Here is a 27,052-nt window from a genome sequence, read left to right as displayed (position 1 = left end):
GGGCTGTGTACTAGGGTACACCTAGCATGCCACCTCAGGGCCCACCACCCTAAAGCAGTCAGATCTGGTAATGCACTGGAGAGCAGAGCTGCTCACAGAATGTTCTACCTCCTTCCTGCCAGTTCCACAACCCAGTCTCCTTGCCACTTATGTTCTGGAGCCTAATTCCCCAGCAGACAGCCCAGTGGAACCTCTATGCAAAGTGTTCTGCTCTGCCTGAGGAGAGCACAGACCCTCTCCTAAAACCACTGCTGTGTATTAAGAAGAGAAAGCAAACCTCCTGAGAGGAAGGTCTCCAGGTCTATGGAAACCTATAAGCATGGCACACATCAGCATCACCAGACACCAAGAGCCACTATGGGCTCCCATGGGAGTGGTGCCATTGTCACATATGGCTCATCACTGCTTCAGGTGCCAGTGCTAGAAAAGGCTGTTTTGATGACTCACATGTCTGTGAAGCTGAGGAGAGCAACATGTACTCATGTACCTGTGTGAGGAACAAGCTAGACAAGACTTCAATGTGGGCAAGTCATCTGGCCCAAGGAAGGGGGTTTTGTTACACGCCCATTGCCAGGCGGGGATCTCCCTGCCATGGGTCATCTGCTCCTAGTCAGAAGGACCATGCGAGTTTAGGACAAAAACAAGAAGCCTGGAAACATGCTGAAGGCTTTAACAACTAAAAAAAAATAAATACATGTATGTCCTTTGTAAGAGGATCAAAACTAAAAAAACTCCTAAATATTGCAACTCTTTCAAAGGACAAATTCCCACGATACTGAATCCTGAGAACAAGCTGCTCCAGAGTTTCCAAAACCCCCAAAAGTCACCCTTAGGAAAACTTTGGAGAAGCAAAAAGAAGTACACTCTAGTCCACCAACTTCACCCTGATAAAGAAGACTGGGCCTTCGAGTCAGTAAGCTGAGGCCCTGACTACAAAGACCCACTCATCGAGTTGTGCATGTCTTAAACTTGAGGGTCCCTAGACACAGAGGCCAGGCACTGTGCCTTCTCTGCTTGACGCCTTGGGAGACCTGCAGGGGCCTCTGAGTGTGCCCTGGTCCTAAGAGCACATGGAGCCTTTCTAAGAGTGGTCTTTCTTCAAACCGGCCCTGCTTCAGTCAGCATGTCATAGGAAGTGTGGTAATGCATTGCTATTTGACAGAGGAGATAGGAGGTGGGTCCTATCTCTCTGGCTAGTGGCTCTGTGTTTCCTGAATGCTTGCTGCACCCAGCTGGAGTACCTAATGGTGAGACTGAGCTGACCCTCAGAAGCATATAAATCTATGTCCCGGGAAAACACTGCTGCCCCTGACAAAGCCCAACCCCTCTCACAATCTTCTCATGCTCTTTCAAACACACACCACCAGCAGCCCAGGAGCAGTGCTCCAGGAAGCAACACTACTACTGGAAAAGCAACTCAACTACCCACTGAGATAGGAGGGGCATCTCTGATGGTTGCTGCCAAGTGCCTATCAAGGTGGTAGTGGCTGGTGAAGGGGTCTGCTAAAATCTCAACAGAGGCCTTCACTCACACACCCCGGTGGACCTCACACTCTTCCTTCTTCACCTAAAAAAAAAAAACCAAGGCTCCTCCCTTCTTGCCTTCCAGAAGTCTCCTCTAAAACTAGGACTGAGTGCACGTGCCTCAGGAGGTGGCACAGTGTGAATCTGGCACAGCTGCCCACTGCTGAAGCTGATAGAACAGGAAGGGCATTAAGCTAGTCCAGGCAATCCAACAACCCTGACAAGTCCTAAAATGGAAGGGTCAGAAAAACAGCATCCACACTCTCAGTTGCCCACAGGCAAGCAATTTAACAAACAGCAAATGTTCAGAGCAGTCAGACAGGACTGACAAGAGCCCAAGAAACAAAGCAACAAAGGGTGTGGAGAGCAAAAACTTGAAGCAAAATTAGTTAGACAAGACAGAATTTCCAGAAGCACAAAAGGTCCTTGGAGAGACTCGACACTGACATACTATAAGCAGAGTCCCTAGTTCTAAGGAAACACCCCATGTGGCCTGGGACAAGGTCCTCATCACAGAGAGAGGACTGGCCACAGTGCTTTGCTGGACAAGATAACTATGTTTATTACATTAGATACGTAAATCAAGGGGTTCTCAGACAAGTGCTGGTGATGTGTACTTGCTATGTATTTTAGCCATGAAATCAGATATTTTAAAAGAATGTTAATGTTGTAAATGGGACATTTTCTTCCAGCAGAATGTGTTGATTCCTTGAGCACTGAGTAAACACCTCAGGGGAACAGCCTGCCTTCAAGGCACCCCGCTCCCCCGCCCCCCCCACCCCCGCACCTGAGCCACAAGGTTGTGAGAAAACCCTGGCCATACATGGTACACATTGTCACAGGTTCTCCACCTTGACCGCACAGAACCTGGGCAGCTGGGATGCCTCCACTGCTGGATGCTCCCCAACCCCCACTCAGGTACATCCTTCCTCCAGCTCCTAAACAACCCTTTCTTCACACACCTCCTCGGTAAATTGTCACCCTGCAGCCACCAAGCTGCTCTGATTGACCTATGATGAAAGCCTTCTCTAGAAAGCTCACAGCAAAATCTCAGTCTCCCATTAAGTCGTTAGCCTCTAAAAATGCCTCAAGCTGATACTTAAAGCGACAAACTGATTGTAAGCTCAGGATCCAGCTGCTTTCTCCCAGTCTCCGGCCTTCATTAGTGTTAAAAATGGTGAGAAAGAAAACAGATTGCAAATTGCCAAAGGCTCGCTCCCTGCCAGGCAGTGTTAGGCTTTAGCCACAGTGAAGAGATGAAAAAGGCAAGGCGCTGATCCTTGGCTCTTAATTGCAGTCTAACCGGCGAGGGCAAATGGCTGGCTGGCTGGCGCAGTTCACATTATAGACTCGACGTGACAGGAGTTGGCAGATCAGGCCCACCGGGCAAGGCGCCTCCCAGGCCAGCTAACTGTGGGGGCTGCGTGGTGCTCACGCCGCCTCCGAGCAGTCCTGCCGCCGCGCGCCCTGCGCTCTTCCCGAGAGGGGACAGGGGGGCGGCTCCCCGAGGGCGGGCCGGTGGCGGGGCCTCCTTACCGTTGCTGTAGGCGTACGGAGACTCGGCAGCACCGTCCTGCAGGCTCTCCAGGATCTCGCCCTTGCCAACGTCGCTGTCGCCCACCAGCAGGAACTTGAGCAGGTAGTCGTAGCTCTTGACCGGGCTGCCCTGCGTCCCCATCCTCGCTCACGCGCGCGCAGGCCGCGCCCGCATGCCCACGGCGCCGGCCGCGGGAGCACGGCGGAGAGGAGGCCTCCGACCGACCTGCGGGAACGAAGCTCGGATGAGCGGGGGCCGGCGTGGCCCAGTCGGCGAGGGCCGGATCGCCCCGACTGTCGCTCGGACCGCCCGGGACGCAGAGCCCAGGCGCGCCCGCCGCCCGCACCTGTTCCGCCGCCTGACTCACCTCAGAGCTGCCGCCGCCCCGCCGCTTCCCGCACGGCGCCGCACAGCCCCACCGCCCCGCCTCGCCCCCAGCCCGCGCGCCACCATTGGCCACCCGCCGCCTGCTTACCCCGGCCCATTGGCCCACGCGCACGTCCTTCACGACAGCCTGCCTCCACCGTTTCCCACAATCGCAGGGAAGCCTCTGGTTGCCCCTCCCCATCGCCGTCCTATGCCACCTCCCCGCGATCACCATTGGTCGCCCACCTCCCCTTTCCTGAAATCATTGGTCTGTGTACACGTCCGTCAAGATCGCCCGCCCTCCCATCTTTCCCAACACACAGTTGCGAAGATTCTGACCGCCTCGCCTCTTGCCATCGCCATTGGCCGCTCGCCTCCCGCTTTCCCGGAACCACTGGTCCGTTTGCACGTCAGTCAGCACTACCACCGCTCCGCCCCTTTCGCAGAGCATCCCAGTCACCCGCAACCCCTCCCACTGCCCCCACCACACCGCGGCCTTCGCCCGCCCCTTCCCCGTCGCCATTGGCTACCGCTGCCAATTCTCCAAGAGACACTGGACCACAACACGTCGATCACGGCCCCCCCTAAGCCCACTTTGTGGTTTCCACCCTTTTCCCTACATACTCACCAATCAGGAGTTTGGAACTCCAGGTTGTTTGTGAATGCCTCCCTTCTTGCAGGATGGTGGCAGTTCCCAGGGGAGATGACAGGACTGGGTCTGGGGATACTAAATCCTCTAGTAAGCTGCGGCAGGCTGCTTCCACAGAGACCCCAGAGATTGCGCCGTGGCCCCTCGGACGAACTGCTCTCGGAAGCCGCCCTCCTCGCCGTGGGGGCGTGGCAGAATGAAGATGGCAAGTCGGCGCTGGGGAGCCCAGGGAGGCGGGACTTCCTCTGCTAATAGGGGCGGGGCCGAGGGGGCGGTGACTGGCCCGAGGTCGTGGGTGCCACAGCTATGAGCAGGTAACGCGAGTGGACAAGAGGTGCGGCCTGCGGCGTGTGCTCTTCGTCCCGGGCATGGCCATAGGTCACAGCGCGGGGCTATGAAGGCCTAACATTCTAGAACCTCGACGGCTCCGCGAGTGGGTGACTTTTCGGCCGTCAGAGATGATCGCAGCACAGGCGTGAGCCTCAGAGTGACAGGGCCCTGCCCCCAAGTGCTCGCGGCAGATGCCTAGCGGAATCCGGATCAGGTCAGGTGGGACTCAGAAGCGCCCACGACGCGGAGTCAGGGCGTGGGGCTCTGAGGCTTGACTAGTGACTTTGGGGTTGTTTACGGGATGGATAGGTTATTTTTCTTAAAGGGCAAAGAAGAATGAAAAGCCTCTGAACACGTGTGAAGATGTGAAATGGAAATTAAAATAATATCCTTTCACCCATCAGATTGGCAGCATCGCATGCAGGACAGGATGTGAGGAACAGCCCTCAGGGAGGTTGGACAGGCACTAATTCCACATTTGATTTAGCATGGAGAAGTCCTCAGAACTCAAAAAATTTCACTGCAGTGTTGTAGTGATGATGAAAGTCAGAAAACTATCTAGAGTCCCCTGACAGGGAGCTGTTATGTCGACCAGGTGAGCAAGATAAGGTGCAGTCAGCACTGATATGAAAAAAGAAAGAAAATGACAGTACAGTATGTCCTGTGTAATTTCAATATTTATGATTAAAAAAACTAACAAATCATTTCATTCTGGATTTACATAAAGAGAAACAGAATGCTCATGTAGGAAAAGGTCTGGAAAGATGCTCACCAAAGGGACAGCATTGTTTCCTACAGGATTGAGGATCAAGAGTGACTTTCTCTTCATTGATGACATTTTTTATGAGAATATATTCACATATGACATGTAACTTATAAGTAACTCAAAAAGTTAAGCATAAAATTACCACACAATGCAGCAATTCCACTGCTAGAGAAATGAAAACATAACATCCACACAAAAACTTATACATGAATGTTCACAGCAGCATTATTCACAATTGCCATAAAGTGGTAACAACCGAAACATTCACTGATAGATCAATGGATAAACAAAATGTGGTATATCCACACGGTGTCTATAGTCATCCATAAAAAGGAATAAAGTACTGATAAATGTTACATTCCATTTATATGAAATGCCCAGAATAGGCAAATCCATAGACAGAAAGTAGATTAGTGGTTGCCAGGGCCTGGGGTAAGGGGAAATGGTGAGTGACTGCTTAAGGGGTGATAAAAATGGTTCTAAAACTGGTGATGGTTATACTACTTGGTAAAGTTACTAAAAATCATTCAATTGTGCACTTGAAATGGGTGAACTTTATAATATGTAAAATGTGCCCTCAATAAAGCTGTTAAAAAAAATAAGTCAAAAGAATTGTCAAAACAGAGCCAAGTACAGCCCTTATTAGACCAGGTGCAGAGTGGTGCACACTAGGGAGAAACTACATGAGAACTAGATCTTCCTAAAAAGTAGATCTGTGCAGAGGGAACAAGCCGTTATCATAGCAGTCACACCCCAGTGTGTTGCTCCGAGGACAGCCGGCTAACAGGTCCATCCAACTGGGGAGGAACAAGCAGCAAGAACTTTCCTCCCAAAAGGTCACTGCATCTGTACCGTACCTTCCAACAATAGGTGGTCTTCACAGATAGCAGACTGCTGCATGGGCAGCCCCATGCCAAGTGACCCCCACCCCAAAGCTGCAGACAGCCTTTACTGAGCAGTGAGTAACTTGGACTGCCTTTTCATTCTGGCATGGTGCCTGGAGAGCCTTCCTAAGGAGCAGGACCCTCTGTTGGGTGGGCAGCACCTGGTAAGTGCCTGGGCCTTCAAAGAGTCTCCTGCCAGGTGTCCTCCTGGCCCTCTGGGGAAGCAGGAAGCTATGATGCTGGGGGAGCAGAGCCTAGCCAGGGAGGGACAGAGCCACCAGGAACCCCCGAAGGACCTGCTTGTGCATTTCCTTAGGCCATGTCTTCCCTCCCAGGGAGTGGCTGTTCCTTGGAAGCTGGGTTCCAAGCAGACATGGCTTCTGATGTTTACAGAAAAGGCACATCCACTCACAACACATGTTTACCAAAACAGCCAATAGGCAGTCTTGTTGGCCTTCAGTTGGCCGGGGGCAGAGGACTAAGTCCCCAGAGGGGCCAGGGACTGATGCAGCACACGGGGAGCCAGTAGCTGGTGCTTGCCCACCCCTGAACCTCCACCTGGCAGGTTGGGGAGGGCCCTTGGGGTCATCAAGGCAGGGATCACTGTGCCCAGCCTTAAGCCTACCTCTGTCTTGGCCCTGCCCATTCTTTGCTCTGAAGTCACCCAGGCCCCTCTCCAAGAACTGGAAGCACCATGAAGTTAATATTTCCTTCTCGATTTCTGAGGCTACCTGGAAGGAATGGTTGGTGATAAGCTATTATCATCTCCTTTCCAGAGAATTTAAATCAAAAGTGCCCTCTTACCTCTCAGGACTTCCCCTGAAGGAGCTCCAGCAGCTGTAGGCCTGTTCTCCAATGCCCAGGACAAAGCAATGCACTTTCTGACTGAGCTTTCCCAGCACAGCATGTGGAGCATCCATCCCTGCTTTGTAGGTTAGGAGCCTGTCCACGGGGTGTGATCCTGGGAGCAGGCCTCAGCGACCTCCTGTCAGAGACTTGGTCCTCTGCTGGGATCCTGCATCTCAGATCCCCAGCCTCAGAGCAGAAAGGCACCACAGGAACCCACAGGGTCTGAGGCAGCAGGGCCCAGTTAAAGGAGAATAGCTAGAGAGGTACCACTTCTTGGTATCCAGGAGGACTTGTGGACAGAGTAGCTGGCTTCCCAAGCAGTGGTATGCCCTTGTACAAGGATGTCCTGGAGTCCTGGGGGACTGAGGAAAGGACAGGACAGCATCCCAGCCACTGAGGGGGCCTCAGGCCAAGGACGAAGCAGCCCACATGGCCCTCTGCTTTTAAGTCCTGGGTCCGCCCTGCTGAGCAGCCTGCGTGTTGGGTGGTTAAGTAAGTCCGAGAAGTGTTTCCTCTGCAGCTCCCACACCCATAGGCTCTGGACAGGATGGGGCTAGGACTCCAGACTCAGTCTCTGTCCAGGTGGGGAGTTGGGGGACAAAGGGAGAGGTCTGGGATATCTTTGCCCTTCACCTCCAGGAGACCCACTGCCCTCTATGCTGTACTCCAAGCCCTCCTTTTTAAGTGTCTGGGGTTCAACCAATGGGGCAAACAGACCTTGGCCCCAAAGCTCTGTGCCCAGGTTCTGTGGGAGCACCCATAAAGGTTTCAGTTACTCTAGATGCCTTGGTCCAGGCCTGGTGCCAAGGAAAGGCCCCATTAAAGTCCCACAGGTGGACAAAGCCAGAAACCTTATGTATGTCCGGCATGAACCAGGGGCAAAAGTGGGCAAAGGATGAGCGGGTTGGCCACAGAAGGTAGGAAGAGAATTCACTGAATTCCAGAAATGCAAGTGGTGGAGGCTGTACTCATAAGGTGCTAGGGGTGCAGTCCTTGCCCACCAAGACCTATGCAGGGCCCTCTGGGAGGTGAAGGTGCAGGCCTGAGAGTTGCTTAATGACTTCCCTGGGCTCCAGCCCCTCTTCTACACAGCAGGTGCAGAAGAGGCTACCTGAGGGTCCCTGGAGGCTGTAAGACAGTCAGGAGTACCCTACCATGCATAGAGTCTTTGAGTGTCAGGTGATGACATATTCATCAGAGCCAGGAGTGGCTCAATCCTCGCCTGCCGGAAGGCCTGCACTCTAGCCCTGGAAGACCCCATGCAAGGGCAAGGCCGAAACCCAAGAGCAAGTGGCCCTGGCTCCACCGGCCCACTCCAGAATATCTTCAAAGGGCCAGGGCCTACACACCTACCCACCAGACCTGCAGAGAGGCCTGCTCCATGAGACAGGGCTCCCAATTCTCCTCATGTTGGCATCACCGGAAAAGATGAGGTAGTCATCTCAGAACACAGTGAGGGCCAGCTGTCCCATCACCCCAGGAGGAGCTCCCCCGCCCCGCCCCAGACCCACTGTACACGGGGCAATGGGAAGGTAGAGTGGCCCACTCAAACACATGCGAGGCTTTAATGTCACAGCAGAGAAAGGCAGAGCCAGGACTAGTCCCACTGGACACTGAGCTGGTGGAGACTTCCCCAGGGATCCCCTACTGTGGCTGGCAGCCAAGGAGTGTGGGCAGGAGAAGCAGATAGTCCCGAGAGCACACGATGAACAGGGAGCACTTCCCCCCACTGCCTATAGGACAGTTTCCAATTCCAAGATGACAAACTGCATGTGATACCGTCACATCTTCAGGCTTCCTCCCACTGGGGATTGCAGGGCTCACACCCACATAGACTCTGCGGCCAGCCAGCAGGCAGATGTAACCTGAGAGCCAGGACCACTCCCTGGGGCCATAAAAGCATCTGCCCAGGAGCAGCCTGCTTCCACAAGAAGCCAGTGAGGGAAGGTGGAAGATTTGTCCAAGGGGTCTATTGCTGCAGGGGCACAGGGCAGGTGCAGGGCAGGAACTGGGCAGCTGGGCAGGTGGCACTAAGCTTATAGCAAGGCAGAGCCGGGCACCCCATGTAGTCTGGCTTCACACAGGGTCCCCCAAAGACCTGTGGGTGGCTCCTCCTGCAAAGCAATCTCCCCAGGAAGCATCACAAGTAATCCTGTGCAGTTCAGTGTGTGAGGCACGGCCATCCAGCTTCCTGAAGGGCCCTGGCTCATTGGAGCTGCTGGTGTGGGCTAGTGTTCAGCGACTGCTTGGATCCCCCAGATTGGTTGGCCACTGCTCCACTGAGGCAGCTGGGAGGTGTCAGGGACCCAGGAATTCATCTGTAGAAAAACCCCCAAGGAAGGAGATGCCTGGGGATCAGAGTCTCAAGGACTGTTGAGTGCAACCTGGGAGGGGTCCCCCCACCCCATGACAGGGTGAGGTCTCTGTGGAACAGCCAGGGAGACCTGCCAGCTCACCCCACTGGGCAGAGGTGGGGCTCTGCAAACCCCTCCCGGGCGGGATCTGGGTTTGAAGAGGGCAGGCAGGTTTTAGGCTAATGGTGCCATCACAGCAGATCAAAGGTAGGTCCTGAGGCAAACGGTGTTCATGATGGAACACAAGTTGGCTGACCTGGCTGGCTACCCCTACATTCTCCTGCTCACCACCCCCCGACCTTAACTTCAACCTCAGAGTCTGGAGATGTGACAAGCAGGCCCTGACAGGGCCTGCAGAGGTCTTCAACAACTGGGGGCAAGGAAGGCAGAGAATAGGGCCACATACTGCCCAACAGTCAGTGCCACCATGGCAAAGTGGAGGGCTGACCTTGGTCATGTAGTGGTGCTGGGCAGGCTGGTAGCCTTGGTTCTTCAGTCCTGCTTGTCCCCTCTCTGCCTCCAAGGGTAGATGAGCTCCCCGAAGAATAACTTGCGACATAAGGAGCCCCAGGAGTGCTTGGGGTGGCAGCCACAGCTGGGGAGGCGGTAGGTGTGCACCACACGACCATATGGCAGGGGGTTTATCTGGAAGCACAAGGGGAGTGGTTGAGCTTTCCGGGCCTGGCAAGCCCTCATGGAGGGTTAGGGGGGTCCCTGGTCTGGACAATTGTGGAGTAGGGCCAGCTCCATGCCAGATGTGCTCTTGCCTGTGGTCCACAGGGTAGATGAGCGACTCTGGTGGGAATGCTCTACTCTGGGCAGGCTGCAGGGAAGAGAGGTGGCTGGGCTCGCAAAGTGCAGACTCCTGTACTCCAGGACTTAGGCAGCTCCCAGGAGCCTCCTCAGGTGGGACTCAGAACATACTGCACATCGAGACAACCACACAGCGTCCTAACTGCCTTAGCATATGACCTCTCCCAGTGACTATCAGGCCAATCCCACCTGCCTGGACCTGACACTGGCGCCCAGTGAGTCACCCAATGGGTCACCCGTCAAGTAGGCTGATCCCTCCTGCAGGCTGGGGGCCCCCAAGACTATTTCAGATAAAGGAGCCCAAGAGAAAACACGTGTGTGTTCCAATGCCTTCATCAAATCCGTGTCATTCTGCCTAGAACAAGAGCTCGTGGGGCTCAGGGAAGGTGACAGGGATGCAGGGCCAAAGCAGCCAAAGGCATCTGACACTGTGCAGGGGATCCCATCCATGGGCTCTGCTGGGGAAGTTTCCAGGCAGAAGGTTGGTGCCCAGAGGCCTTGGGAATGACAGTCTCTCTCCTTGGGCCCTGCCCCTCAACTCTGCTGGGCTCTCCTGCCTTCATCTTACCCAGGGTCTGCGATGCCTCACACCTAGGACAGCACAGAGGACCCTGACCCCAGCTGCCCTGGAACACAGGCAGCATCATAGAGGGCATGGGGTCCATCCAAGGGCAGTGGTGTGACGTGTTCACAAAGGCCTCACCTGCATCAGGAGGCGGAGGGGCCTGCCAGCCTCATGCTCCAAGACTCGGAACTTCACACCGGCTGCAAGGAGAACAAGGTAACCGTGAGGGAGGATGGTAGCCCAACAGGGCTCTCGGGGCCCATCAGACAGCCCCTATCAGTTCTCCTGCTCTTTGTGTCAGCAGAAGCAGGTGTGGATAGAGGGGCTCTGGCAGTGAAGGCCCCTTCCTCTCTGGGCAGCACTCAGAGGGCTGCCTGGGCTCTTTTGCTCCTCCCATCCTTCGTATCTGCCTCTCTGAGTAGGTTGCTGGGCCGCTGTCAAAGCCGCCTGCACAACTCCACTGAAAAGAAAAAACAAGTGTCTGGCCAACAGGGAACAGCAGCTGGGTGGCGGGCACAGCCTATGCTGCTTTCTGATGAGATATGGGTTTCCCCATAGAGCCAACGGGCACTTGCTGGGTGGCGGCTGTCCTAAATGTCTTCCAATTTCTGTGACCCACTGGGACCCACCATGCCCCTGGCTGGCAGTTTGGACCCCCAAGCCTGTGGATTCCCGGGTGGAAGGTTTTTTGAAAAGAGAAACAGGAGCTAATTATCTTTTGATGAAGAGGCCCAAGGCAAACTCAGGGAAGAAGAGAGGAGGCAGAGGCATCTGTGGCCTTTCATGTAAAGTTGAAACAACTCTGCTCTGGCCACAAGCCAGGGTCTGGGGGAGGAGGGTACTGCATCTCAGCTCTCCACCTGCCTTATCCTGGCATTCTGAGGTGTGGGTGGAGGCTCAGGGCTGAATGAGCATAGGCAGCACAATAGATGGGTCCCTGGCCCGGTCACCTGTGGTGAAAGTGGTTTGGAAAGAGGGTTTGAGGGCATCCAGCAAGCAGGCTTTAGGTCCAAAGCCTGTGGAACACCCATATTCATGTCCTCTGGCTCTGAGCTGGCTGGAAGCAGCCATCACGAGCTTCGGGGTATACCCCAAGCTGTCCAGCTGCAAACTGGGTGGGTACAGGGCCTCCTGGGCATTGTGGTCATTTTGGGGGCCATGTGAACAGCTGCTGGATAGGTGCTATACTGGAACTCCCTGAGCTCCCTGATATGTTCCAAGTCCCTGCACCAATCCACAAGCTTGTGATCAGTTGAGCTGGCCTCCCAAGTTCTGCAGTGGGGGTAGCCTTCTCTCAGGAGCATGTAGGGGCATGCTAGCTAGCATGCAAATGGACAGCCACCTGCAGAGGGGATGGGGGGTGTTGTCTCAGCAGGTAGTGGTCTGCTGGGAATGGGGCAAGAGGGCACTCTTGTCACATGGATCTGGTCAGTCCAGTGTACTCTATCCTGGCCTGACCCTCTAAGGTTGAGAGGTACCAGCAGGCACACATAGCCCCACACAACTACATGGGGACACATCTTCTCTGAGCCACGTTCAGATACCACCTACACCACTATGGATCTCAGGGAAGCTGTTCACACTGTCGCAGAAAAGGGTGAAAAAAAGGAAGGGCCACTTCTCTGGTCTATGAACCTGAGTACTACCTGAGCCTTCTCCCACCTGCTCACTGCAGGCAGCTGGTCCAGAAGATGCCCTAGGACCAAGGGTCTCTGTCCTCCCTGCCCACCCACCTCACATACACCACCACTTCTAGGCAGGAGGCACACATGGTGCAATTGGTGTTTCTGCAGGGCCCACAGGCATACAATCCCCTACACCCAGTACACAGACCTACCTGCAAGCCTGTAGGGCCGACAGAGCCGGAGGCCAAGTGCATATAGTGGCAGGGAGTTGACGAGGTCCACGAGCAGATGGATCAGGCCCTGTACAGTGACTACCAGGAGCCGGAGCTGCAGCACAGATGGTGCTCAGGGCCTCTGAGCTGGGATCGTGGCCATAGCCACACAGGCATGCCCATAGCAAAGCAGCCCAACAGGTCCTGGGTCACAATGTAGGGTGACCAGGGCCTCAAGAGCCTTGGGAGATCATGAATCCCATGCTGAACCTGAGCCCAAGCATGAGAAGGCATGGAAGCAGTAGGTAAGAGGGTCAGCCTTCCCAACAGGTCAGAGGAGACGGTGTTCCAACCCAGGAAAATGAGCTACTGGCCCCTCGGCAGAAGCCACCTAGGTGCTGTTCCCTCCCTGCTGTCCGAACCACCCATTTTAGGAACTAAGGGGAGAACACCACTGTGACCCACCCACCATGGGTCTTGTCCTCCCTGTGCTCAACTATGTCCCAGAGCAGTGGGTGGTATCCCCCCAGGGTAGGACCCTACCCACTCCTACGCCCAACACACTGCCCAGAGAGTCTAGAAAAGCCATACACCACCAGACTTGGTGACACATGGCTTACAGCAGTGGATGATAGCCTGCCCATGAATGGCAGGCTGGCAGGCAGAGCTGGCAGTGACCATTCTAAGTACTGTGGGCAAAGCCCCTTGGGCAGGTGCCACACCCAGAGCCCCCCATGGCTTACCAGGGTGAACACCAGGTAGTACAGGGCCGTGGTAGGCAGCAGGAAGATGAGGACAGTGAAGAGCAAAGTTCCGATGAACAGCTGCCAGGAGAAGGGATACCAACATCAGCATCAACTGGAACCCCAAGTCAATGACAGCCACCAGCACTGGCCACACCCCTGCTGCCCATTCCCATCTATAACTAAGCAGAAATGGGATGCCTGCTGGTGGGACACTTGCTTCCTGAGATAACCTGGGAAAGCTCACTCTCGATAGCTCTTTCCAGTACTGGGAGAGCTATGACTGTGTGCCCTCCAGACACATAGCAGACAGGATCAGGGGACAGAGGACCAGCCAATAGGGTATATAACCACACACACCAAAGACAGAAGGGTTGTGAAAATTAGGCAGAAAAAAAATGCCCTGAAGGATAGCACTCAGGGTCTGTGTGTCAGGTATGAACTAGTAGGATGAGCCAGAGCCAAGCCCGCTGTCTGGGTCACCTCCAAGGCCCACTGTCAAAGTCTATTCCAGGTCCACTGCACAGGTCACCTCTAGTGCCCACGGTCCAGTGACTCCCTGGGGCCCAGCAGCCTCCTGAGAGCAGGGTCTCTTGCCCGCCTAGGGCAGGGTTCTGCACTGTCTAAAAGCCCCACATATACCCTGCCCTTTGCAGACTCCCCACATTTCCCAGGGTTGATGTCTACCCTGTGGCAGGTGACCTACAGGACAGGAGTACAGCTGCCCCCATGTGGTACCAAAGCAGCTCCATGGCCAAGCCCATTCAGAGGGGCCAGTTGGACTGGATCTGGGAGTGGTCACCTGTAGATCATGCTAATTAGTTGGAGCCAGGGTGCCCGCTCCGTGCAGTCCTGCCCAGTACCTGGTCCAGGTCATAGGAGCAAGAGTCCACCCGCTGGCGCAGAACATTCCACTTCTTTCCCCGGAACAGGCGCCAGAGTGAAGATAAGCCATAGATCTTCAGGCAGTACAGCCTGCAGACATGGGTGCAATCAGGGGCAGGCCTGGGAGCCAAGCCAAACCTGTACCTGCCCAGCCCCAGGAGCCTGTCTGTGGCACCCAATATGTAGAGGGCTGCACTAGGCCAGCCTACAGGGGCAAGAAGCACATACCCACCTGGCTCCATAGACATAGAAGCAGTAGATGTGGAAAGTGAGGAGGGCGATGATGTCCGACAAGATGGAGAGGGCGATCGTCAGGCCCAGGCAGGCTGAGAGGCCCACATGCCATAGGATTCGCTCAATGAAGGGTGACATAAGATGGATATAGCCTGGGAGGATAGGGGTTGACTCTGAGGGGCTGCCCAAGAAGATCCTGGTCCTTGCCAAGTCCTTACTGTGGTTGGTACCTGAGGCTCCAGGAAATTATGTGTGACAGACTATGCCACTGGCTATCCCTTGTCAGAGCAGTCAATCCAGCATAGAAGGATTCCACATACCCAGGATGGGGAGAAGGCAGGAAGCAGGGATCAAGAGAAGAGCACCAGGTCTGGGCCCCAGTGCCCTCTTGGCCAGGGCCTGTGTCCCTGGGACTTTAGGCTTCAGAAGCCAAGTCAGGGGTCACTGAGCCAGGTGAAGCCCCTAGGCCTGCCCGCCTGCCAGCACTCACTGATCCACAGGTGGATGTGGTACAGGAAGAAGCGGCCTAGCACCTGGTCCAGTGCCCGGTTCATCTTGAGCCCAGCAGGTGCACCCATCAGCCACTGCAGCAGATGCTGGAGCTCCTCTGCCACACGCTGTGAGAACACAGAGGGACGTGTTGTCTATAAACTGGGCCCCACCCTGGCCAGCCAATCTGCACAGGGCAAAGGTGAACTAAGTTCCCTTCTCCAAGTGTCTGGACTGCCATCTCCTACGATGACAGGCACATAAGGTTTAACACACTTGTCTGGCCATAAAACCCCTCTTCATAAATGTTCTGGAATGCGGGGCTGATAGGCATGACCTACAAGATTGATAGTCTGCCCCTGGCCCACTGGACGCATGGCCCATGATGGGTGTCAACCTTCAAATGAGGTGCCTTTTCCTCCATCTCACCATTCTAGCTGCTGGACCCGCAGAAGCCCTTGGCCCCAGGCACCAGGATGTGGGACAGACCCAGGCTCACCATGAATCCTGCAAGGGGAGCCCATGGGCTTACCCAGTCTTCCTCTGCCAAGGACCCACCCCACCACCTGCAATAGCAGAGGCCTAGGCCTTCCCTGAGTGGGTGACCTCAGGTGAACGTGATAGTGTGAAGCCTGTCAGGGGCCCAGGTAGCAGGTGGGAGGGCTGGTAGGTCCCCTAGAGGAAAGGACAGATGGAGACTCGGAGTCAAGATCAATGCTGAGTGAGAGCCAGGGATGTCACAGGGACACTCACAGCTTCCCCAGAAGCTGACCAGCGTCCTGGTTGCCCGTGGAGGAAAGCCAAGGTCTGGGGGCTGTGCTGGCCCCAGTAGGCAGGCCCTGAGGACCCTCTGCCTCATTACCAATGCTGAGGCCACAGGAGTAACATCCCTGCCCCACAGTCAGAGGTCTGCCATCACCTCCTTCTCCCGCCGCCTTGCCTGCATCTCCCAACCCTGTGTGAAGGCTTCAGCCATGTCAGGAGCAGTGAGGAGGAGGAATGTTCTTTATAAATAGAGCTTATTTAAAATTTAAAGGATAAAAGCTTGGCAGCAGGAAGAGGCTTTCATTTTTAAATTAAATATTTATACTTCTGAGCAGTTTTGCAGAAGGGAGGTGTAGGATGAAGCAATAGATGAGCAGGTGAGGTAGCCAAGCCCCCTTCTAACCTCCAGGTCCTCCTTTCTCCTTCCTCCTTCCTCTTGGCCAGGCCACCCCAAGAAGCCATGGGGACTCTGGGCCTGTGAGGACTCCTGCCCACAGGGTCTGGCCCAGGCACAAGCAGGCCCAGTAAACACCCAAGGCTGGATGCTGATGATGACCAGCATAGGCTGAGCCCATAGGAGCCACCCAGTCAGGCCTCAGCTGCTTGACCACAGGAGGCCCTTGAGAGGCCTAGGAGTAGCACTAGGGGCCAGAGGGACTGCCCTAAGTAGGAAAACAAGCTCCCAACAGAAGTGACAAAGCCGTTGGCTCTGAGGAAGGGAGGCAGAGAAGCTGAGGCTTGTAGCCAGCATGGAAATGCAGCAAGTGGACACTGGAAGGACAACCGTGGTGGGGAGAAGGGGGAGTGGCACCCAGGCCCTGGAAATGTTGCCTAGACATGCAGGGCAAGTCTGTTTGCACAGAAGATGAGTTGGTGCCTCTCTCAGCACAGGAACCACAGAACGACATGACCACCAAACTAGGAGGCCAGAACTCAACTGCACACAGACAGCCCTGGACACATGGAAGGTTTCCATAATGCTGACCATGCAGAGGACCTAAGCCAAAAGACAGCTACTCCAAAGAGCCAAGAGAGCAGAAATAGTCGCACGCTGGGGGAGGCAACAAGGACCCCATGACACTGGGCCTGGCAGAGGGAGGTACGCTCCCCCTAAAAGCCTCTACCACAAGGTGGCCCCCAGACACAGCCACCTTTAGGAAGGAAAGGTGGAGGCCAGGTGCCTCAATGTGACCCAGTGTGAGAGGGTGGGCACCTGGCAGGACCAAGTATCTGCAGCCCCTGTGAGACATAGTAGCTCCCAGGGGAATAGTCTAAGGTCAGTGATGAGAACTGCTCTGGCCAGCTGGAGGGCCTCTGCTACCCCCAGGCAGGGCCCCACCCCAACTCCCAGAAACGGGTGCCAGAATCCACACCTGGCTCCATCCCAACCAACTCACGTCAGCCACAGGGACGAGGGCATCGGCCAGCTGCCCAATGCGGTCTTTCCCATGGAGCCAGGACAGCAGCGTAAGGCCGAGGGCCACATCGAGGAGCACGGAGACAAGGATGTTGGCCTTCCTAAAAGGAGGGTTCCAACGGGAGTGGGTGGTGAGGGTGGAGGGTTCCAACGGGAGTGGGTGGTGAGGGTGGCCTGGCCAGAAAGGGTCAGCACATATGGATTTGGTGCAGAGATGGGGATGGGGAAGGGACTGGGCCTGTAGGGTATCTGGCTGCTGCAGAGGAGACTCAGGGCAGACCCCGTACCTCATCAGCTGGGAGGGGTTCTCGGCCTTCTGGGGGCTAAAGATGAGCTTGAGCTGCTCTAGCCGATGATTCAGCTGCTCACATGTGGAGAGCTTGCTCCAGATGAAGGACAATGGCCACAGCTTGAATACCCTGCAAAGGAGCAGAGAAGGATGGGCCTTCAGCTCTTCGTAGGACTCTCCTGCCAGTCAGGGAGTGAAGGCCACCTCGGTGTTGCCAACATTCTTCACTGTGCAGATAAGAAGTGCCAGGCCAGGCTTAGTCCAAGGCCCTGTTGCCCCCAAACACTTCTGAACTCAGCCCGGCAAGAACACAGGTAGGGGGACCCAGACAGGCAGCTCAGCAGGGCCCATGGTACATTCATAACCATTAACTAGAAGCCTGACTGTCTCACAAAGCGCTGACCTCAGGGTAAACCTGCACCTTAGGAGTAGAGAGAACACACTGTCTCACCACCCAGAGCCTTGCCCTGCTGGATTGGTGACCCTTGTCAAGGTTCTCTGGGCTTCCCTGGCTGCCCTGGCTGTCCAATAAGACTGATTTCTCACCAGGCGGAGGAAGCACTGAGATACTTCCACAGACGTTCAAACATTGATGCTTGAAAGCAAAGGTGAAGAAAGTGACAAAACACAACTCAGGTGTGCCCAGAGCCCCTTTCCACTCATGCATGGCCTTGCTGTTGGCAAGAAAAAGAAAAGACCTGTGCAAAGTGCAGAGCCACCAACTAGTGAGCACTTGGACTCTCAGGAAGTGACCTCAAGAGGTCTCAGGCTTGAAAGGTTTAAAGCAGGGGTCCCCAACCTCTGGCCCGGTACTGGTCAGTGGCCTGTTAGGAACAAGGCCTCACAGCAAGAGGTAAGCAGCAGGCTAAGGGAGAGAGTGAGCGAAGCTTCATCAGTATTTGCTGCTGCTCCCCAGCACTAGCATCACCGCCTCAGATCCACCTCAGATCATCAGCCATTAGATTCTCATAGGAGCACCGATCCCTGGTGCTAAAAAGGTTGGAGACCTCTAGTTTAAAGGCTTTATCGCCAACCAAGTGGCTTTAAACCAATTCCAAGAATGAAATGCACTCAGCATACACTCCTCCCTCCTCAACTCCAATCAAGTAGAATGTGGCCTCACACAGCTGCACAGAGACCCCTACCAAAAAACCGGTCTCCCCAAGGCTCAGACCAGCCCTGGGCAGCCTGGGCCTCAACAATATCCCTGGGCCTGCCCTGGGGTGAGGGCGGGGAGGGGCCTTCGCTACTGCACAGTGACAGCCATGCCTCATGTGAACATCCCTGTACTGTAACCACCACCAGTCAATGATGAACACCTGATGGATGGGCTAATCCATATTTGGGGCATATGAGCAACCTTTCTTGGGTACTTTGAAAGCTGATAAATGCTAAGAACCTTCTCTCCCCAAAACTGCACCTAGGCCCAGACACACTTTCATATACTTCTTTCCAAGAGAGTCGTGAAGTTCCAAAATCTCACCCTTGGCAGCCCCCACAACCCAAGGCGTTGTCTATACACAGCTGCCAAGGGCTCTCTGCCAGGACAGACCCAAGTGCTCCTGGAACCCCTAGTTATGCAGGGTCAGTCCCCAATCCAGACAACCTGAACCCCTGGACCTAAGGAGAAGGGGTGCCTGAGGGTGCAGCACAGCTGCTCTCCACCAGCGAGACTGCTTCTCACAGAGAAAAGGGCCCCTGTAGCTCAGCCCCAGGCCCTGTGGTTAAGTAGCCAGAACACTCTGGTGCTGCCCCAGCATTCCCCAGGGCCTTCAGGGGTTTCTGCAAATCTTTTGACTGGGCCCACAGCCAGGAGTGTTCCAGGTGATTTTAGAGAGTGGCTGAGGCTGGGGAGTACCAGCCCACACCCATGGCTGTCAGTGACTGGATACACTCCCAAGGCCTCCGGGGCTGCTTCTCCTGCGGGTGTCGGGGCCAGGGAAGCGGGCAGGCCTGCGTGTGTTCAGGAGAACAGACAACTCCCAGGCAGGGTGAACACTGCCCCTCAGGTGACAACGACCCGGTCTGTCCATTGTCTCATCTCCCTCTCAGGGGCTGGAGCTGTCTGAGGTTGACACAGTACCCCTACACAGTGGGTCCCACACAACTTCTGACACTGCCAGGAAATCTGGCTCTTCCCCAGGAGCGAGGGGCACCAGAACAGCAGCCACCACCAGAACATCCTCTGAGATACCAAGGGAGGAAACCTGGGAGAGGTAGGGTAAGGGAAGGCAGCCATAAGTCTCAGAAGGGCCTGTCTGGGTCTCCATGCCCCCCTGCACACTGAGGGGTGAACCTAGGACTCAGGAGCCTGACTCTTTCCTACCCTGGCCCCAGGGGCACCTACCAGCAGGTACCGACAGCTGAGACGAGTGACAGCAGACAGGCCAGCAGCAGGCAGATGGGTCCCGAGGCCCGCTTGGCCAGCTCCACGAGGATGCTGGCCTCCACACCGTCTGACTGCCAGTGACTCAGTCGTACAGGGCCCTCATCAAACCGGTCACTTCGGAAGAGCACCTCACTGCGAGCCACCGTGTCGAAGACAGCAGCCAGGCCCCCAGCACTGGCTGTGGCATCCCCGGCCTGGCGGTCAGGCAGGGCTGCGGGTGGGTGTAGCTGGGACAGCAGCACCTTGCGTTGGTCATAGAAGATGAGCATGACCTGGTCCTCACCAGGGGCACCAAAGGAGGTGGGCACCTGCCGGCGGGTGGCCTTGCAGCTCCAGAACTTGCTGCCCCTCTCCCGGCACAGCTGGAGCCAGGGCTCGTGGGAGAAGATGGCACCCAGGCCCTCCAGGAAGTGGCCCAGGCTTTCCTCGGGTTCTTGCTGACGGTGGCACCAAGTGCCCAGCACAGCTATGCTCACTCGGCTGGCCTGCTGCACCTGGGCCAGAAGCTCCTTGACCTGCATGGGGATGAAGGGAAAATGCACCACAGCCAAGACCACGGCACTGCTCTGCTCCGGGACCCACCGTCCAACCAGGAGGCCGCTGTCTGCTGAGGCACAGCATGTGGGGAAGAAAGCCTTGAGCACCATGCTGGGGACACTGGAAGAAAGAAGAGAGGCTCAGCTCAGAGCTGCTGCTGCTGCCACTATGCCTTCATGGCCCCAGGGTGGCTGGAAGCTCTGTGGCTGGAGGCCATAGCCAATGTATGGCACAGACACTGTGATGAACACGTGCCAATGTACGGCACAGACACTGTGATGAACACGTCCACATGGCCACAGGGCTCACAGGTTTGGGTGACCTGGTTTTGAATTTGGTCAAAAAGGCTGGTGAGGGGCCCCCCAGCTGTCCATCTCCCATGGGTGCTGCTCTCACCTGTAAACACAGGCCCAAATCACCCCTCTCCTCCACCCTGAGGCAAATCAATGCTTTCCCCCATTTCAGAGAGAAGCAGTCTGAAACAAGACAAAGTTACATGACCTACTTAGTGCTACTCACGGGGTATGTGGAGCTGATAAAAAGGTTTTAACTTTTGTTTTTAAAGAAACTGATTAGTTTTTTATGTGTAGCACATGGAAAAATATACAATCTCATTAACAATTAAAGTACTGCAAATTAAAACTCTAACGAACCTTAATTTACTTACTAAATTTGCAAGAATAAAGATGAAAATTTAAACAAATTGCTGCTGGCTGAGGGAAACTAGACATGTGCACACTTCTGGCAGCTGTGGGCACTGGTACTGGCATCTCAGAAGATGCCTGGGGAGCTGCCTGATGCCCCAAATCCACTCCCCTGCCCAATGAGACCCCTGGAGGAGCCTTGGAGTTCAGGGAACAGGCTCAGCTCTCACTGGGCTTCTGCTTCTACTCTGACCCTCCAGCCTATGGCTGTGTGGATCCTGCCCTCGGAGCTCTATTAGTCCACTTCAGGGTAGAGGTACCAATAGGGGAGTGTTTCCTCTTGTCACAGCAAGCACTTTCTTTAGGAAATATCCTTCCAACCAGGTAGCTATCTAGAAATGCAGGTGGGAGAAGTGAACTGGTCCTAGAGAGACCCCAACATCCTCTCTCATGATGAGAGAAGCAAGCCTTTCTGGCCTCTCATTACTTTTATATGGCCTCTGAGCAGAAAGAACAGCCCAAGTAGCTGTAATTCCTATGGGATGCTGAGCCTTAACTTGCCCAAAAGTAAGCTCACTGGGAATGAGGGTTTCTCAACAAACATCCCATTCTTCCGTCTCAGCCCCTCCAAGATGGGGCCTGAGAGGCAGCAGGCCATCATCTAGCACAGTGCTGAGGGCATTCACCTTGGAGCATGCCCTTTCTCAGACATGCCCTTTCTCTGACTGCCCCTAACTTATCAGCACAAAGGGCAGAGCAGCCACCGTAGAAGAGAGAGACATAGGCCTTAGGCTGAGTCTGGGCCTCTGGGCCTTAGTGCTCACCAGGCCCTTGGGGACACACATGTTGGGGCTGTGTGACATTGTAGGAGGAACAGGGAGCTTTTACCTGAGGGTCAGGGGGTTCTGGAAGGGGCCTCACACAGATACAAACACCCAGGCTTTAAGAGGCCACTGGTACAGCTGCTTTCCTCTTCTGCAGGCAGCTCAGCCTGGGGCTGGAGAGTTGAGGCCTTTCTTGGCCAGCTTGTAAAAGGGTCCCCTCACAGCTGTGGGTTCCAGCTGAAAAGTGCCCCTCTGAGTCCAGCAGCAGCAGCAGCAGCAGCAGCAGGGCTCTAAATGCCCCTCCCCCAGTGACCAGCGAGGGCAGTTAACAGTGGGTGCCTGGAGCCTGACAGCAGCCCCAGGCCGAATCCCTGTGGCCATCATCAAGGGCAGCCAGGGCCAATTGTCTTCCTGACCCTTCCATAGGGGCTGCTCCCAATGGCATTGTGAGAGGTACAGAGCAATTTTGCCTGTGAGGGATCAGGCATATCTGGCTTGGCAACCACTATGGTGAACCAACCAGTCCATTCCAAGCTGCTCAGTGCTAGCCTGTCAGGAAATATCATGTCAAGAAATGATACCATCACACCCTGCTTGGGGACCCCTTTCTCAGGAGCTAAGGAAAACTGCCCATGGCTACTGTTGGAAAAGAAGCACAATTTGCCTAATAGCAAACAGATGCTCTCAGGGAGGCTGGTTACATAGTGTGTTTGTTCACTTTGGGTAAAATCGAGTTGTACACATAAAATTTGTGCACTTTATGTGTATTATGCTTTATCTACAAAGTTTACAAAAAAAAAAAGGAAAGAAAAAAGAAAGAAAGAAAGAAAAAAAAGAAAAAAGCAGCAGCTCCTTATGTCTAAGAGCAGAGGGTAGAAGTTGATGTTCTTATCCGTGGGGTAGTGAGAAAGAACCCTTAACAGATTATGGGGCAAATTCCCATCCTCGCTTCCACCTCAGCCTCTGGGAGTGATGAACACAAAGAAGTCTGCTTAGATCAGAGGGCTAGAAAGAGATGAAAGAGCAGGCAATCGATAACAGAGGTGCAGATGAGAGAAAGCACGGCAGTAACTTGGGCAATGTGCACATCTTTAAAGACTGAAATTTAAAAAACAACAACAACAAGGGCACACTCCTGAAAAAGCCTCCCCTGTTAAAAATGACACCCAGTTCCCTTACGAATCAGCCCATTCCTAGATCGGCCTGTCTACCTTATGAAGTAGAAGCTGTATTGCCCTCTCATCCTCCGCAGCAACAGATTCCAGGGGAAAAGCCCAGGTATGACTGGCCAGGAACATCTCACTGGCTGACATCCTCCTCTGTGAAGCCTCCTCATCACTGTCTCTCAAGAATTCATTTTTACTCCATATCTTTTGTGTGTTTTCTTTTTTTTCACGTTTTGTGAATACTGCTATTTTCTCCTCTCATTTCAGAAAAAGGAACATGAATCTAGAATTCTGGTTTTTGCCTTTTACTGTAGTCAGAGACAACTATAAAGTGCTGACAGCCAGTTCCACTGACCCTGAATCACCTTCGGAAGAGTCCACAGAAGGCCCAAGTTGGGGTGGATCAGAGGGAACCGGCGGGGGCCCTTCACCCTATCAAGTGTTGGGACCAGACTCCCTGCCAAGGGCACCCACGCGGCCTGGTTACAAATCCTCCCAGATCTGGGTGAACGGGCTCCTGGGGCAGTGGGCTGGCAGGGGCCGTTCACTGCCCTCCTACGTCGCAGGCTTGCCCTGGGCGGCGGCCGGACGCATCCCCAAATTACGGACGAGGAGATAGAGGCTCCGAAGGGCAAGAGGCCTGTGCCAGCCCGGGAGAAGCCTCCAGAGGACCCTTCCGCTCCCACGCCTGTTCCAGGTCCCTCCGCGGCCGGGGAGTCGGAGCCCACAGCCCCGGGCCCAGAGCCGGGAGGGTCGGCTCACCAAGGTCACACCGTACGGACGCCGACCTTCCCCGCGAATGCTCACCGGCTGCTCCCTGGAGCCACGCCCTTGGGCGGCAGGGTAGGGATAGGGTTGGGGATCGCGTCGGGCGGGCCTGGGCGGACGACAACGCTCGCGGCCCCCGGCCGCGCCGCGGCCGCGCCGCGGGACACGAGCCCCATTTCCGCCGGCTCCCGACGTTGCCGCGCGACGGTCCGGCCCCCAAAGGCGCCCGGGCTGCCCGCCGGCCTTGCCCGAGCGTTCCGTGCACTCAACGTTCCCGTCCCTGGAGCCAGAGACCTGCGTGCTCGGCGCCCTCGTTCCCCACTGTGCGCAGCGTCCTTATCTTCCACCACCACCCGCTGCATCCTTGGTCCCCCCACTGTCCTTGTCCCCCTCCAGTCCATCAGCAGCGTCCCCAACACCCCTGCCTTCCAATCCCCTACAGCTACCAACCTCCCAGAATTTCCTCATCTAAGGAACCCAGTGGACCTGGCTTGTGAGGGTCCTTTACCTTGCCTTGCCTCCACCCTCCCAGGGTGAAAGAACCCCCAGGCCTACATGGGATCCCAGAAAGAGCTGTCTCCTCAGCTCCAGGCTGGCCCCCTCACTAGCTGGTCTCTGCAGAGGGGCACCCCCAGGTGCCCCTAGGGACAGGTAGGCTAGGAAGTTGTTGGGCCCTGGTGGACCAGCTCAGAGGCTTCAACATTATGATCTGATCATCAGGAGGTGTCCCTGGCCCCTCCTGCTCCAGGGAACAATACCCCTAACGCCAGTAGCAACAGTTAATGTTTATTGAACACCTACTGCACATGCCTCCTTACATTGACCCATCTAATTCTCCCACCCACAGGGCCCGGGACATATGGAGGGAACCTTATCAGAGGTGATGGTCTAAACCACGGACCCCAATGTCTTGGTGATAAACAGGAGCATCCCCTCACCAGCCCTCAGGGGCAGGACCAAGCACTGTCCCCTCTTCCTGAAAACCCCTAGCTGGAACTAGGAGCCTGGCTGAGTTCCAGACTAACCTTACACCTGTAAGTAAGGTTAGTAACTTTACTTACTAACTTACTGAGAAACCTTACTTACTGAGTAACCTTACTTCCTAACTTACTAAGTAACCTTACTTACTGAGTAACCTTACACCTCCCTACTGTTTTGGGGCCTCATTTCCCCGCTGTTTTTAATTATCAGGAGTCTGTCCTCATAGGAAGGCTCTCCTAGACTTGACCACCTCCCAGAACCCTCACAGCACCCCCATCCATGAGCTTGGAGCTGTTTGGTGTTGGTTCGACAGAGGAGAAAAAAAAAAGATCAGATAGCTTGTGAGACAGTCTCAAATGGGAGACGTGGCCAGGGGCATGGAGGCTCTCAACCCAGCTATGTGCCACCCCATGGTCCCTCCAGGGCAACCCCCTGCATCCCCCTTACCTCAGTTGGGTTGAGAGAAGCTGCAGGAAGCTCAGAACCTGGGGTGTCTCTGAAGATGGGGGACAGGGAGGGGCTGCACCCCTGCCTAAGCCACCCAGCCTAGCGCGACGCAGCCCAGCCACACCCTCCCTGCATGCCTGAGTCTGATTAGGAGGCTGGGGCTGAGGCACCGGGCAGATATCCTGCCCGGGTAAGTGCTGGAAGCTGGTTCAACATGCCAAAGATTGCCAGGCTTCAGCTGCTGGCTCCAATGCTCAGGCCTCCTGGGCCCTGAGCCAGCAGGCCCAAGGCCTGAGTGGACATGGGGGCAGGGAGCTCTGGGGCACACTGAACTGGAGCATGGAGAAGAACCAACTTTGGAGGTTGTGAACCTTGCAAAGGAAGCCGGAGAGGCAGTTGATTTGTGGCTGCTGACGAAGTCTGAATCCTCTCCAAGAGGAAGACAGGAGGCCAGCCCAGGGTCTGGCACACTAGGTGCTCAGCAAATGTGCAGGTTCAGGAAGGTATGGCCAGCAGCCCTGGAGGACTCCACCGCCCTGAATGTTCCTCTCATGGTGGTCCGGGACCAGGTGGCTGGACCCATGCACAGTGAAGGGGCTGCTGCCATCTGAGCTCACCGGGTCAGGCCAGCTCTGAGTGGTACTGGTACACCTTGATGTAGCTGTCCCCTGCATCCGCAACCACAAACTGGCCCTGGGGCACACAGGCCACACCTAAGGGCCGCCTGAGCCCCTCGGACACCAAGCAAATGGGTGATTCAGCCCGGGGGAACAAGATCACCTGGCGTCGCTGTTCATCTGCCACAATAACACTACCTTCTGCATCAGTGCATACACCTGCGGGGCTGCCAAAGGCATGCCCATTCAGGCCGCCTAGGGAACCCAGGGGCTGGCGGGCACTGCCGAAGAGCCGCACATCCCCAAACTCTTCACTCACTGCAAAGCCTCCATTGGGCCCCAGACCCACCCAGCAGGGGCCTTCTAGACCTAGCATGGAGGCTGGGGCCAGTTGCTCTAGGGTGGGGCCCAATGTGAAGCTGTGTACAGCCCCAGACACATAGTCCGTCACCAGGAAGCGGCCAAGTGCGTCCACAGCCAGCCCGCAGGGGGCCAGGAAGGTGCCCACTGTCACCCAGCAGCCTTGGGGGGCTCGAGCAGTGTGCTGGAGTGCGTGGACAGCCCCATGGACAAGGTCGCTGACCACCACAAGCCCAGCAGCTGTCACAGCCACGTCTTCTGGCACAAAGTCCCCGAACCCTGGCACCCGGCAGGGCAGGTGGCAGACGGAGCGTCCCTCGAGGTCCAGCACATAGATGCAGGGAGCAGCCCCAGCTGTCAGGAAGAGCAAGCCATCCGGGGAGCAGTGCAGGCCTCGGGGGCCCCCTCCAGCCCCTGCAGGCACTGGGATCTGCCTGAGCAGCCGGGCCTGCCAGGAGTGAGCGGGGTCTCCAGGTGGGTCCAGCATGAGGTGCAGGCTTTTGGGGCCAGCTGGCCAGCTGATGGGGGAGGCCCAGGAGGTCAGAGCAGGAGGCCAGAGGGTGGGCGGGCCGGCTCAGCCTCCGAGGCAAGTTTCTGTGGTTGGACCAAGTTTAGGGCTGCAAGAGAAAGAATGCCCCACTGTACATCAAGCACCAGTTACCTCGGTCCCCCGTGTCCTTCCAGGCAGTACTGGTGTCTTCCTGTTTTACAGATGAGGAAAATGAGGCATGAAGGTGGGGGTGGAAGAACTGGATTTTGAACTCAGTTCTACCAGGAAGTCTGGCCCAGCCAACAAGCCCAGTAGTGAGCCGTGTCTCTAGGTCCCATTTTCCCTGATGTCCTGGAACACGATTCTGGGAGACAGACTCATGAAAGTTACCATGGGTTTTGCTCTGAGGCCTGAATGAGCTCATAGGCATTGAGATGTCCTGAGGTAGGGGTGTGGGTGTGTGACAGATAAGCAGTGTTTCTCAAATTCATCTGCCCATGGAACCCTTCCCTTTTATAGGCAGAGAAAGTGAC

The 27,052-nt window shown here is 55.4% G+C and overlaps 3 protein-coding genes across 5 annotated transcripts in view; all 3 read right to left on the bottom strand.

Annotated features, from left to right (window-relative positions):
* The window catches only part of RAB40C (RAB40C, member RAS oncogene family), a 29,113-nt gene extending 24,835 nt beyond the window's left edge, over window positions 1–4,278 (bottom strand). The window contains exons 1-2 of one of the 2 annotated variants that reach the window (XM_011376766.2): window positions 4,056–4,278; window positions 3,061–3,286 (exon numbers count right to left, since the gene is read on the bottom strand). In XM_011376766.2, the coding sequence (XP_011375068.1) occupies window positions 3,061–3,202 (142 nt within the window). In that variant the 5' untranslated portion in view covers window positions 3,203–3,286; window positions 4,056–4,278. Of the gene's footprint in view, window positions 1–3,060; window positions 3,287–3,428; window positions 3,483–4,055 lie in introns of those variants that run through there. The other variant, XM_011376765.2, reaches the window with a different exon arrangement.
* A 787-nt stretch (window positions 4,279–5,065) lies between these two features.
* On the bottom strand, window positions 5,066–23,823 carry PIGQ (phosphatidylinositol glycan anchor biosynthesis class Q). Of its 2 annotated transcripts, XM_011376768.2 has the most exons (13): window positions 23,664–23,803; window positions 21,755–21,927; window positions 19,644–20,342; window positions 17,295–17,426; window positions 16,988–17,108; window positions 14,827–14,953; window positions 14,335–14,488; window positions 14,081–14,192; window positions 13,218–13,298; window positions 12,475–12,589; window positions 10,776–10,837; window positions 9,708–9,904; window positions 5,066–9,223 (listed from the first exon to the last, which is right to left on the bottom strand). In XM_011376768.2, exons 3-12 carry the CDS (start codon window positions 20,330–20,332, stop codon window positions 9,752–9,754), a joined length of 1,746 nt encoding a protein of 581 aa, XP_011375070.1. In that variant the 5' UTR covers window positions 20,333–20,342; window positions 21,755–21,927; window positions 23,664–23,803; the 3' UTR covers window positions 5,066–9,223; window positions 9,708–9,751. The 2 variants fall into 2 exon arrangements, with proteins under 2 accessions (XP_011375070.1, XP_011375069.1); XM_011376767.2 differs by lacking the exon at window positions 21,755–21,927 and having other exon boundaries at window positions 23,664–23,823.
* A 1,850-nt stretch (window positions 23,824–25,673) lies between these two features.
* Window positions 25,674–26,205, bottom strand: NHLRC4 (NHL repeat containing 4). Its single transcript, XM_011376763.2, has one exon. The coding sequence runs from the start codon at window positions 26,043–26,045 to the stop codon at window positions 25,674–25,676; it is 372 nt and encodes a 123-aa protein (XP_011375065.1). The 5' UTR covers window positions 26,046–26,205.
* Window positions 26,206–27,052: the final 847 nt, after the last annotated feature.

Source organism: Pteropus vampyrus, unplaced genomic scaffold, assembly GCF_000151845.1.
Source record: "Pteropus vampyrus isolate Shadow unplaced genomic scaffold, Pvam_2.0 Scaffold303, whole genome shotgun sequence".
Lineage (NCBI taxonomy): Eukaryota > Metazoa > Chordata > Mammalia > Chiroptera > Pteropodidae > Pteropus > Pteropus vampyrus.
The sequence above is the reverse complement of the archived record's forward strand: the minus strand, read 5'-3'. Positions and strand labels throughout refer to the sequence as shown.

Excerpts from the sequence above, each read along its gene's own strand:
- PIGQ (XM_011376767.2), bottom strand. The coding sequence starts at position 23,800 with ATGGGGCTCGTGTCCCGCGGCGCGGCCGCGGCGCGGCCGGGGGCCGCG. Across the intron at positions 20,343-23,663 it reads GTGGCTCCAGGGAGCAGCCG|TGTCCCCAGCATGGTGCTCA; the intron begins GTGAGCATTCGC and ends TCTTTCTTCCAG. Across the intron at positions 14,954-16,987 it reads CCCTCGTCCCTGTGGCTGAC|CGTGTGGCAGAGGAGCTCCA; the intron begins GTGAGTTGGTTG and ends GTGTTCTCACAG.
- NHLRC4 (XM_011376763.2), bottom strand. The coding sequence starts at position 26,045 with ATGCTAGGTCTAGAAGGCCCCTGCTGGGTGGGTCTGGGGCCCAATGGA.